Source organism: Centroberyx affinis, unplaced genomic scaffold, assembly GCF_046629955.1.
Source record: "Centroberyx affinis isolate AG114_WGS23_722 - 3 ecotype Tasmania unplaced genomic scaffold, CSIRO-AGI_Caff_v1 ptg002023l_1, whole genome shotgun sequence".
NCBI lineage: Eukaryota > Metazoa > Chordata > Actinopteri > Beryciformes > Berycidae > Centroberyx > Centroberyx affinis.
In genome coordinates this window covers 112,443-126,034 of record NW_027280362.1, presented here as the reverse complement: position 1 = coordinate 126,034, position 13,592 = coordinate 112,443, and the positions used below count along the sequence as shown (strand labels likewise).

The 13,592-nt window shown below is 43.3% G+C and overlaps 1 protein-coding gene across 2 annotated transcripts in view; it reads left to right on the top strand.

The window, feature by feature from the left end:
• ptprfa (protein tyrosine phosphatase receptor type Fa) overlaps positions 1-13,592 on the top strand; it is a 205,681-nt gene that overhangs the window by 108,434 nt on the left and 83,655 nt on the right. For both annotated transcript variants that reach the window (XM_071531031.1, XM_071531030.1), the window contains exons 8-11: positions 196-777; positions 3,370-3,506; positions 4,777-4,921; positions 8,534-8,839. In XM_071531031.1, the coding sequence (XP_071387132.1) occupies positions 196-777; positions 3,370-3,506; positions 4,777-4,921; positions 8,534-8,839 (1,170 nt within the window). The remainder of the gene's footprint in view (positions 1-195; positions 778-3,369; positions 3,507-4,776; positions 4,922-8,533; positions 8,840-13,592) is intronic.

Sequence of the window (13,592 nt, the reverse complement as noted above, 5' to 3'; positions counted from 1 at the left end):
ATGAGAGAGACAGGCTCCTGAATAGTGATTGACTGATAGAATGGCAGCGTTGAACTGCTCCATATATTCAGTGCATCAGTGGGCGTTCCTCTAGCCAGACCTAATGTTAGAAAGTGTAAGAAAGAGATGGAGACAGGAGGAGACGTAGAGAGACTCGTTTGTCTGACTGTCTTGTGTGTGTCTGCTCTGTAACAGCCCTGCCCAAGCCGCCCACTTCCCTCATTGTGACAGAAACCACCGCCACCAGCGTCACCCTGACCTGGGACTCCGGCAACCCGGAACCGGTGTCCTACTATGTGATCCAGTACCGTGCTAAGCTGTCCGAAAACGGCTTCCAGGAGGTAGACGGAGTCGCCACCACCCGATACAGCATCGGCGGCCTCAGCCCCTTCTCCGAATACGAGTTCCGCGCCATGGCCGTCAACAACATCGGCCGCGGGCCGCCCAGCGGCGTGGTCGACACCCGCACCAGCGAGCAGGCGCCCTCCTCGCCTCCCCTGCACGTCCAGGCCCGCATGCTGAGCTCCAGCACCATGCTGGTCCAGTGGGAGCCTCCGGAGGAGCCCAACGGGCAGATCCGGGGCTACCGGGTCTACTACAGCTCCGACCACGACGCCCCGCTCAGCGCGTGGCAGAAGCACAACACGGACGACAGCCGGCTCACCACCATCTCAGGCCTGACCACAGACATCACCTACAGCCTGAGGGTGCTGGGTTTCACTTCGGTCGGCGACGGGCCTCCTTCTGATGTACTGCAGGTCAAGACACAGCAGGGAGGTGAGAACATGCTGAATGTGTTTCCTCAAAGCACTACCACAGTAACTTTTTAAGGGACAATTCCAGTGTGATTTCAGTTTTTACCTTTTCCATCCCTTTAATGTTAATTGCGACAGTTTTTACAGGCATGCGCTACGATTAAAGATATTTTTAAATCAGTTTTGCAATCCCTCTCGGGCTCATTCACTCCCATTCAGTTCCAACTTTGCTAATATCAGGCGATAATTTTTTACATTTTGAAAGAAGTTCTGGTCACTGTTTCATATTAAGAGAAACCAAACACAGACACTACTTTTGAGGTTTGACTGACCTGTACTGGTTAAAAAAGCATGCTGTTGCAATTGCAATCTGCTATTGTCTGATCTTGGTTGCTATTGGCTAGTCTTGGTTGTTATTGGCTGATCCATGACCATGACAAAACAGGTAACCTACATCACAGGTAACCAAGATCAACCAATGGAAGATTGCAATTGCAATTGCAATAGCGTGCTTTTAACCAGTAAATGTCAGTCCAGAGCGTCAAAGAATGCCAGGACAGGAGGGGGCGTCTTACTTCCGCTTTCTGCTTCTCAGATTTCTGCATTTTCCTCATCAAAATAAAACCAGTAGCTTTCAACCAATAGCGTAACGTTCTCTGCGGTTACATTAGAACCCGCCTTCTGTCAATCACAACCCAGTCAAGCCACAATAAATTGCAGACAATCCAAAGCAAGATGCTTCCTCCAGCCATAGTCTGTAAAATTAAACTGAAAATAAAGCTTCATTTTACACAATTGCAGCTTAAAATTGGCGCCCTCTTCTTTATTGGCAGTAACTCATAATATTTAGATAGCATTTGTTTCAAAATATTTACTGTGAAAAGCAACTAAGATGAATTGTCCTTTAAAGGTGCTGCATGTAGCATCAACAAATTATTACAACATTAATTGTAAGACATTGGTATGATTACCATATACAAATGAGACCATCACCAAGAAGATTGGCAGCCTGCATTTTACATTGTGTGATACCGGTTGGATTTGACAGGAAATCTGCTGGATTGCTTTATGGCACAAAACAGGAAGACAGCGCTGTTCTTCCTGAACAAACAGAGACCGAAATAGCAATGATTGCCTTTGCAGCAGAAAGCAGCATGGATTATGGGAAATGTGGCCTTAATTTTGAAAAACACTAGCACTAACAATACTATCGGTGTGAAATTACCAACTATCAATATAAAACCAAATCCAACTTTTGACCACTAAGTATTCAGTCAGGGTTGTATTATGGCAGGTATATTGGTAGCAGCAGAACCGTCTTGGTTAAAGTTTATTACATTGCGTAGCTAGCAGATTGCTTTGAAATTACAGAAAACCGGAGCTGCAATATAAAGCATTACGCTGTCATGTATTGAATAGGTGAGAGGAGCAAAGGGGGTAATTCATTGTACAAGGATACTCAGGAGTGTGTGTGTGTGTGTGTGTGTATACTGTACGTGTGTATGTGCTGTAGTCAATACCCATAAGGAGGTCCCACACCTCGTCCTCAAGGACAAACTGGTTACCTGCACTTCCAATAAGGCATGCTATAGAGGACTGATAGTATTTATTGTTCTTAGAAAGCCTCTTTTTTCATGTTTTTTAAGTGTTTTCACCACAGCACAGCCTACTGTCCATGGTGGAATAGAGTTCACCACCTTTTTAGGCCCACATAAATCTTTTTGACCTAAATTCATCATATAATCATAGTAAGAATCAAACTGATGTAATTTATGTGAGGATAGGGTCTTAGAAGGGAGAAAGCACAAATGGATGCTTTTCTGAAGATCACAGTTTACCCACATTTTTATTTACCACCACATCACTGCGATTAATGTGAAATCCTTTCAAGGAGCGCCACCTTGTACTGTATGTGTCAGTCCACTATATGACCTCGGGAGCGATGGGCTCCATGAGAGAAAAATTGAAAAATCGATGGTTAATTCCTGGCCACTTTTGGAGGATCTAAAAACATAACAGCAGCACCTACACATAAAACTGTACTACGCAAGATTTAGAAACAGCAACACACCAGGAAGAAGACACTTAACTGACATCATTTTTGGGTAATGAAGTGCTTCAAACTTGAAACAGTTACCTCTTGCTGCCATTTGGGGCCGCCAATGTGCAAAGTTGCCTAGTGCACCTACATTTTAAATAAGCATATTTACTGTTTAAAAGCTTGTTTTACAATATCTTCCCTTCCCTTTCGTATCTTTCCAACTTTTAAAGGAGTCACTTGAGAAACTTTCGATGTCTGATATTTGCGAAATCTCAACATCGTACTTCAGTCTTAACTTTCAGTTTTCACATAGGAATACATCTGAAGGCGCTGCTTGTCCGCTGTGTCTCGTAGCACGCCGGTCCGGTTGCTATTCTGAATGCTGATGAGCGTTGCAGCGTTTCACCTAATACCCCCTTTCTCTGTCTATGTCTTTCTTTATGTCTCCCTCTCTGGCTGTGTTTCTCCTCACTTTGTACCCACCCAACCCACCCACCAACCCCCCCTGCTGTCTCTGTCTCCATCGCTCTCCTTCACTCTCTTCATCTGTTTGTTTTTTCCTCCCTCCTGCAGTTCCAGCTCAGCCCTCTGGTTTCGAGGCAGAGGCCGAGCTGGACTCGCGCATCATGCTGTCATGGCTTTGGCCCGTCCAGGACCCAATCATCAACTTTGAACTGCTCTACTGGGAGGCCAACAATGCCGGGGACAAGGTAAACACCAGCATACAGACATGAGGCAGATGTGGTTGTTTTGGTGTGAAAAAACTGGAATGGCTTTGGCTCCTGCAACCCTGCTATCTGGAATATATTGATTTTTGTGGTGTAATTTCATAGCATGTATAGTGCATACTGCATATGCAGTACTGTGCAAAAGTCTTAGGTACTTGTAAAAAAAAAAAAAACATGATGCAAAGATGCTTTCAAAAATAATGAAATGAAAAGTTTCTAAATATCAAACAATTTACTATAAAAAGCAGTCCACTGACACTAATGCAGAAGACAAACATCTAAAACACAATTTATATAAAAAAATCTAGGGTGCCTTTTGCACAGTAATGTACCATGTATATTTTCATATTGTACATTTCATTGTTCATTCATGTTTTCCATTTCATACATTTCATTGTCTCAGTATGTTCTACTGCTGTACATACACCCTGCATTCACATATTTTAATACTTTTCATATTACTCCTCAATATGTTCTAGTGTTGGAATTGCCAGCTGGGTTATGCTTAATATGTTGTTTAATCCCCCATTTGCTCTTTTCTTATTCATATTCTGTTAGTACCCCACTTCGGACCCCACTTCGAAAACTACTTCTATAGACCTCCATTGAAATCAATACTGTGAAATTTGTTTAAGTGGGGTGGAAGTTACCAAGTGTGGTTCAGTATCCTTCCCCATGAGTCACTCCCCATTTTCCATCGGAGACTGAAAACTTATCTTTTTAAGAAGTGCCTCACGTTGCCTTCTTCCTACAGAATGATTTCCCCTCTCTACTCACTCTACTTGATCCAGTTGACCGACCCTCTATCTCTCTGCAGTTCTTATTCAATTTCTTTCCTGGCACTTCGCTCTATGATTTTTCTATGGTCACGAGAATATTGTATGGGCACAAAGACCCTGCAGCAGCACACTTAGATTCAAATGTAAGGTAAAATCTCACTAAAGCCCATGGATGGTTTTAGTATTACCAATTGCGGTCCATAATTTTGCCATGCTCGTCTCTCGCTACCACATAAATTAGCTAAAATTAACTTGGGCTACCGTCAATTAGGGCGTGAGAAATGGTTTTTGGGACGGATTTGGGGATTTTTGGTTGCTTCAAATATTGATGATCTAGGAATTTAAGCTCAGTCTACTGTTGCACTCATTGTGTCAGTGAAACGGCTAAAATGTAAAAAAAAACGTAAAATGGAACTACTGGACAGTTTGTGTACTGTATATGAATGATCCCATGTTTCTTCATCTCTCCACAGCAACGTGCCACTTTCAACCCAGCAGGCTCCTATGCTGTAGATGGTCTGAAGCCAGATACGCTCTACATGTTCTCCCTGGCAGCGCGGTCTGAGATGGGTTTAGGAGTCTTCACCCAGCCTATTGAGGCCAGGACCGCCCAGTCCAGTAAGTGCTACAACCTTGTAACTCCAAATCAAGCCCAGGTATCACACAGCATTTTTCACACTTCTTAACCTACTAATACTTAGGCCTATCCTACTTAAAGGAATATGCAGTTTTATGGGAGATAGGCCTGTTGGTCAACTTGCTGTTTAGCTGTTTAGTACTGAGAAAATTAGAGTATACACTATGTTGAGTGATAGTAAGCTAACATGCTAACAGATACGCTGCCACTAATGTCTCGCAAATGAGAAAATGAGAATTTGTAGCAGATGTAAAACTAAATAGTGAGTAATTTTAAGTGCGGTGGCCTGCTATCACTCAACACAGTGTATGCTAAACTGTTAGCATGGATCCTGTATCACTCAACACAGTGTATGCTAAAGTGTTAGCATGGAGCACTGGAACTACCAGGGACACATGGATGATTTTGGTATCTAAGTTCTGTTCACTACAGCTAAGTTGACCAACCCAGTTGATATAATCTACCAAAAACATGGTATATTTCTTTAGAATGCCAGTGTGAAACCTTTGTTAGCTTAGGGGAGTACAGTACAAAAAGGACTGCTAAATCTTTAGTAGGCTACACCAACCACCAGGAGATATGCTAACTTCCAGTGCCTAAATGGAGTTCACCTATTAAAGTTGAAGGTATAGTATTTAATGTTACGTTTTTGAAGATTTCCCCATTTTGTGTGCTCTGAAAGCATGGCAAGTTATTTGTGTTATGTATTGTAAAGCTTCTGTAGCTTTACCTATTACATTCGACAGGAGGCTACAACTTTTTCATTTGATAGTTTTTAATTTGATGGTTTCTCCTTTTCCATTGCTCTGAAAGCACAAACGATTTTGTATTATGTGTTGAAATGCTTGTGAGGTGGGAACCACAGCAGTGACCTTTATGGAATGACAATCCAGCTATCTGCTATCATAAAATTGGAGCTTAGTCATTATTTTTTTGTCGCATTCAAGCTCCTGCGATGACAAGCACCTATCAGACACATTATGCGTGTTGTGATTATAGACTGCACAGTTATTATTAGATTTTGCCTGCTTGTAACTTGACATTTTAAATGAATTTGATATATGTCCAGAGTGAAATTCACATGCCACGAAGAGAAATCGGGTGTGGAGGTTTCTGGGATTCCTGGCGTTATTGTTCCTTACAAACGTAATAAGAGATTTGCTTATACCATGAGCTTTGTAATATTGTCACCCAATCAGTGTAAGAGAGCAGAACCTCTTATTCTTAACCAGTCATTTCTGTGTACTGAGACTACTGGAACACAGTAATACTAGTAGCACTGGATGGATTATCTAGCTCACAGAACTGTGTAATTGTAAATCTCAAGTTTCAAGCATGCAAAAGTTAATCACTCGTCTAGTCTTAATTATAAGTACACTTTTTTTTTTACATGTGCCAATCGTGCTTGAGTTCGTGGGACCGCTAATTGCAAAATTAAGGTACAAATAATGACAAATGGCAATCCCGAGGACTTTTTTGTAAGAGCTTACTTTTACTGGTCTGCTGTAAAATCATGTGTCCCTCAAATCTGGATGGTAAGGCAGTGTTCATGTGCACACCAGCACTGCGTGATATATTCATTTTCTGCTTTCTGCTGCCAGTGCGAAACAAATCATTGGCCATTGCACATCGCACATTTTGACAAATAGCCTAATAAAGCCACTGAGTAGATACATACAGCACATAATATGATGTAAGACCAAGCAAACACAAAGAGACTGTGGCACAGACAGAACACATATTCACCAATGTCACGCTCCTTTATAATTATAGTTTGTCATGTGAAACGCGGCACGCAGCTCGCTGATGTTCAGGGCTTTGAACGCTGCTGTTCGATCACTGCTCCCACGCTGACACTAATGGTATTGAACACCTTTAATTCAGATTCTTACCTCTTATTCAGCCCGGATCTCTACCTGGCTGGCATGCTGGGAAATATGGACTTGAAGCTGCAATATTTATGACAGCTCCCAGAGGGAATCAAAGCTTATTCTGAGCCATTTGTTTTACTTGTCACTAGTGAAATCCCCGCTTCGGCAGTCACACCGGTTCCCATAGGAACAGAGGTGTTTGAAACCAGTCGGTGCGATTCCAGTCTCGCATCAGTCCTCTGGCAGGCCGACCCACCGTGTCAGGAAACCTGCTAACAGGACTAAAGACCAGCGCTGTCACTTACTGCTTGTCGAACTCCCTCTGTCTTTTCATGCCTCTGCCCGTCACTGTCTTCTCTGCTGTGTTTATTTATGTATCTGGAGCTCGTCTGCCTTGAGTTCCTCTTATTCTCACACACTCTACCTGATATAACCCCACAAAAAATATTATCCATTTCCTCTTCAAGTCTCAGGAATTGCCAATTTCATATTTAACATTCCATAAAAATGGGCGTAATATGAGCCACCTGTGTTTAGTCTTAATCTAAAAACCAGGACATTAAAAACTGTTGCTAAGTTGGTAAAATGTGTGAAAACCACCAACAGTATCTACCCAAAAATGTAGTCTTGAGACACCGTATGACCGTATGTCAGATGAGACCCAATCCAGAGCAGTCCAAGAAATACAACCTAATTCTTCAATCCTCTTCCTCTACATGTCACCATTTTCTTTTCTTTTCTACCGTTTCCTATTCAGTTTCTTTTTCTGTCCAAATCTTAATTCCCTTTCTCTCGGAATCCGCCTACTTCTACTCCAGATTTGAGTGTTTTTCATAACCCTGTTTGTATTTGAGACTTTTATCGGCTGCAATGTCTCCCACACATTGATCTCTGCCCGTTTGATCTATTGCACTCCAGCATGGCTGCATCCAAAGGTTCTTGTAGAAGTGAGGGAATTACTCCTGTTTGTGTGTGCCTCTCTGTTTGTGCTACAACTCGCTGGCACCTCTGCAATATGCCGGGCTTGGCCTACTAGCGGGCACAAGCCAACCTCCAGCATTGTTCAAATAGTGAGTCCACGCTCACTGCTGTGGCTGCCAACTCACAAGCAGGCATGAAAACACTCCTCCTATCTCTCCCACCTGCTCTGCACTAATTCATACAGTTTATTTTGCTGTTATATCAGGTTGTATTTTGCTCCTGGGTTTTGTCACGTATACATATTTTTACTTAATCAGCATGCCTGTTTTACTTGGTGAAACTTCACGTTGTGTTGCTTGTATTTCCTTGTAATATGGCTTTGTGAGCATAGTGTTTTACAAAAAGGCAACTACAGTGTGAAGTATCACCTTTGTTTTGTTTGCCCTCTGGACTGTGGAGAGATGAAAAGGATGAAGACAGCATTCATTTATTCCATGTATTAAAGTGAAACCTAATTTTTTTTTTTGGATAACTCTGTGTTTATGGGGTGAAACCCATCATACACACTTCAAAATCACCTGAACTCGCCAAGGAAATAGATATCAATAGATAAACTAAATCCACCCCATTTACATGATCAAAATATACAGAGACCAAACAGTTGTCTCAAATAATTTATCTAAAAATGTTTCTACAACACCAGTGCAGTCGCTCTTCCCAGTCCAGAAGGTGTGTTGCTCACTCTCCCATCATCATTCACCCTGCTTGACCCTTGACCCTTCCCTCCTCCCCTCCCATCAGCCCCTTCAGCCCCTCCCCAGGAGGTGCGCTTGCTGAGCCTCAGCTCCACCAGCATCAAGGTGAGTTGGGTGGCGCCCCCCGCAGGCAGCCGCCACGGGGACATAGTGCGCTACTCCCTAGCCTACCAGGCACTGACAGGGGAGGACATGGAGCGCCACCAAGTGTCAGGGATCGGCGCCGACGCCAGCAGCTACGTGCTGGAGGATCTGGAGAAATGGACTGAGTATGCGGTGTGGGTGAGGGCGCATACTGACGTAGGGCCTGGCCCAGAGAGCCCTGCCGCCCGCATCAGAACCAAGGAGGATGGTATGTTGATGGGCTGACTGGAACCAGTCTGGAAATAGTATCCCTCCCAGTAGTAACACTCCTGCTCTTCTGCTGCTGAAACGAGCACGATGAATTGAAATGCAAATAACGTGAGAGAAATATGTTTCCCCACCAGGAAAGGATTAGGTGGAGGAGACACCACTAGAAACAGGCCGGAGTTTGACATCGAAACAGCGAGGTGGAAAGTGAGGGTGTGGAGGTTAGGGAGGGCGGACACATTTACCTTCAGCTCTGGGTTCAATTCACAACCCATGACAAGTTTTCTACTGAGGGTGAAGGTTTCATTTTTAGCAAAAAGTTTATTATTATTTAAACCATGACCAAAGCTGGACCCTAACCTTAACCAAATAGTTTCAGCAGCAAAACCTAACCCTAGCCTAAACCCTAATCGGGGAATCAAGTCTATTTTCTGGCCTCATTCAAATGAATGGGAAGTAAAAATCTGAACACTATAAACTTGTCCAGCTGCATCCGATCTTGGTGATTAGTTTATATTCTGGTTTTCCCCATGTTAAAACTAAGTGGAATATTGCTTTAAAGTTACCCAACAAAATTAGCTCTAACATTATTAACATTATTTGCTTATCTACACAGCAGTGGTTGAAGACGGTCTAGACCGACGGTCCGATCCAGTCCCATCCCCAAAATAAGTTTAGGAGTTGATACTTTTATCAGTAAAGATTTACTGTGAAAACACCTAAAACCTTATAGTAAACTAATTACAAATTACCGTCGGTGTCATTGCCAAGACAGAACAGATTCATTGACCCTAACCTCAACTGATGTTGTTTTAGTTGCCTGTCTTTAATCAAAGTTGTTTTATTTGCCTAGACTTAACCATTCACTAACCTTTCCATGTGACAAACATGTGAAAATGCTGAGTCTAATTCATGCAATTGTCACATAATCCCTTTGTGGTGGAGGAATGTAATCTTCCCATTATTCGTGACCACAACACGTAATCTGCATTTCAAAGTGTATGCTCATTTCACGCAATTCTGTGAGACCGTGCTGGCTGCTGTGTACCGCAGCTGCCTCTGATCCCCGCTGTCTCTCTCTCTCTGCCTGCCTCTCTCTATCAATCCGTCTGTCTTTGGCTCAGCGTGATGACATCGCTGTAGCCTGCTGGGTCGCCGGCTTGCCAGGCTAAGGTGCCTGGAGAATTGCCTGAGTGGCGATATGACACGCTCGGTCTCCTCAGTCAGATAGCAGGTCTGAGGCGCTAGCTAAATGGCCACTATGATTCAGTCCAGAGGGAAGCTCTGCCATACATAGCGCACACTTTTTATCACTGAAGACAACTCAGAAACACAGCACAGCACAGCACAGCACAGTACACCTAGTGTCCATAGCTTTAAGACCAAATCCTAAAAGATCCACTTCTTTCTTTAAGACACAATGGGCCGTATCATGACCAATGAGCCCGAAGAGTAATGGGCTCTTTTCTTGAGCCAATGGAGAAAATCAAAGTATCAGTGCGTAAGTCCCGGACATTGTCGGAGGGGCTTAAAAAGCACAGCAGCATGGTGCGCGGCCCCTCTTCCGTTCAAGCTCGCTGCTGGCTTGTGATTGGCTCCAGCCGCTGCGACTACTTACAAATGAACTCTGTCTCTGCCCTTGACATCTTCCTGATTCCTTCCCTTCCTTTCCCTCTTAATTATGTTAGTCTTCCCAATGTCTGGATTAATTTGATTCCCTCGTGCTGTTATTGTGTTTGAGTTGTCTGCGTCTGTATTCTAAGCATGAGAGAACGACGGAGAGACGATGTGTGTGTGTGTTGGGAGTTATTACTTTAGTTCCAAAAAAAGCAGATCCTTTGTGCTCTCTCTTTATTGAGTTGCCTCGACTGATTGAAATTGACTGATCTCCCAGGATGTGCTTTTTTGGGCAACCCTGTTTTATGGGTGAAGCCCAATAATTGTGTCATTATGGAGACAAGTCTAAATAGTGTTCAGTTTCCTCTCCCACTCCACAGCGCTAACCCTCCCTACATATTCTCCTTCCCGTCCTTCTCTCTCTATCTCGATTTCTCCCCCTCTCTCCCTCTGCCTCTCCCAACACATTTTCTCCTGCACACCCGCTGAATTTTAATCTCACACTCTTTTCATCTCTTTCCATCTCTCTGCACCCCATTTGACTTTGAGCTCTCGTCGCTCACTGGATTTCTCCAGCATCTGTCCATTCTCCGCACAAAGTGCAACAGCTTTCTCCGCAGTCTCCCCACTAATTCTCCTTTCCAGCCCCCACATCAGGAGCAGCTCTGGTGCCTTCCTATCACACCACGTTCTCATTTTGCTCTCTGACACCTCGCTTAAGGCGTGCTGGGCCTTGAAGGCTGCTGGCTGACTATTAATTTGTTTTAATAAACTGAAATGAAGCCAACTCCTGACTTAATAATTACTGAGATTCTGCATTTTGCCAGAGCTATCAGTGCCCTTGATAGTATGGGCAGGGAGCTGCAATAATCTGCTGTACCTGGTTTCTGCTAGATCTACTTGCCTCCAATTTGGACCCTTCAACACATAAACTGGGATTTTGACCTGTACGTTTTTTTCAGGGATCTCTATCAAATTACTGCTCAGTCATTTCCTTGCTGCCCTGAGCCAACAAGCTCATGATGTGAACTTAATTGCCTTCACGTGTCGGATTCTAGGAAAAGTGCAAAAGGAAAGGAAAACAGCTTCAGTCAAGTCGACGTGGGTGCTGAATGGTACTGGACCAAAAATGTGGAGCCCCATGTGAACCATTTCTGTTCTGTTCTGATTGAAGACAGGATCTGATCATTGAGGATATACAGATAGATGTGGAAAATTGACACCCAAAAGATTGTGTCGTTAAAACCCCACTTTGAAGTCCACCATTAACCCTGCTGTGCAAGCGTTGTTCTCTGCATCCACAAGTAGGTCTATCTGCACCCTGCAGACACGCCCCCACATGGTTCATCAGTATAAGATGTCCCCTTGACAACACGTCAGTGCAAGACACGCCCCCTCGCTGCTATGTCAGTACAAGACACGCTCCCTCATCACGTCGAAAAAGGATGTGATGTTAATCTTCTCGGTGGGCGGGCATTTCAAACTCGTGGCAGAGAAGATCACTAGAAGATAGCTACCATGGTTTCTACAATAAATTCCACTTTGTGAACAACCTTGCCTTTAGGCTGTTTATTGTTTAGTAGCTGGTTAAGTAGCTAACTAGCTATCAATACACCTTCGATTCTATGCTATAACGTCGCTAAGTAGCAATCAATCGACTCTGATGCTATGCTATGTGGTTAGCAAACTAATTCACCAATGACATGCAATTTCAGATATCATTCAATTCATTTAACCAACAAAAAAAAGGGCTGAGGCTACAGGCCTAAAGAAAAAATATGATTTAGTTATTTTTCTGAAATGCTTTATTGATTAACTTTAATAATGTGGTATAGGCTGGTAAATAATAAGTTGAAAGATAATCTTTTTCATAGGAAATAGTATGGTAGTTTGTTTTTCACCTGTATTGCGTGTCTTGTACTGAGTACCTTGTGGGGGGGCGTGTCTTTTAGGGAGTCTGCAGGCTACAGATAGACTCTTCTCTGCGTCCATGTGACTTCTAGCACACCAAGACCAAATTTCAAAATAAATGATCCGTGGATGAAGCAAACCACAAAGACGTGGAGAACAGCCGTTGCGCAGTAGGGTGAATGGTGAACTTCATCATATTAGAACCCATCTTCCACCAGCCTATTCTTGTCACACAGTATGTGGTCAACATTTCCTTCGAGGTTTTGAATGGGTTTTGTTCGGACTCAACATGCAAGTAAATGCAAGTGAATGACCGTAACAGCTTGAGGCGGTTCGGGCTAAGGTTTCCTCTGATCGGAGGTAAGCAGACAGAACAGCCAGACAGAGAAGCACACAGGACGTGGTGAGAGAGATATAGAGGAGACAATTAGTGGCTGCCTGAAGTAGTTGACAGCTACTACTGAGAAGCCCCAACACCGACAGATAGATGATCTGGCTTCATGCTGTCAGTCAGGAAAACGGCTCCAAAAGTCTAAACCAAGTATAGAGTATTTAAACCTCAGACTTCTACATTTGGTATCACACAGTTTCACATTCCAGTAGGCATTATTACACCATGTTTGAATCCAGCTCTCCTGCTAAGATAAGGCCATGCATTATAGCTTTGCTTGAAAATAAAGTGAAACCTAACATTACCACCACGTCAAAGACAAGGGTACCTTTCCAAAAAGACATAGATGATCTGGCATCATGCTGTCAGACAGAAGAACACAAGAGGTTAGGTGGTCCAGCTCAGCTCTGGCCATTTTTTACCTGGAACCTATTTTCCCATTATTTTCCATCATAACAATCGATTCTGACCAAAATCTCATCAATTGCCTCACTAACGAGCTACTTATGTCTTGCTTGCCTGGGTGTGCGGTTGTCCAATACAGACCTGTAGGCCAATGGACACTCTAAACATCCTATCCAAAAGTACTGAAAGCATGTCTCTTTCAGCATGTTAACACTCCCTCTGTAATGAGACATGTATATGCTTCATTTTCAGTTTATCCCTGACCAAAATATTCATTTTGCAGCTTGCTATCAAAAAAAATAGACTAGTACTTATTTCAATCAATGCCAGTAGACTAACTTCAAAGATGTGTTTTGTCTGCTACGGGATTCTGTTGTGTGTATTACATGGTTCTTTTGTTCCTCTTCCACCCTACACAGGCTGAGGCTTT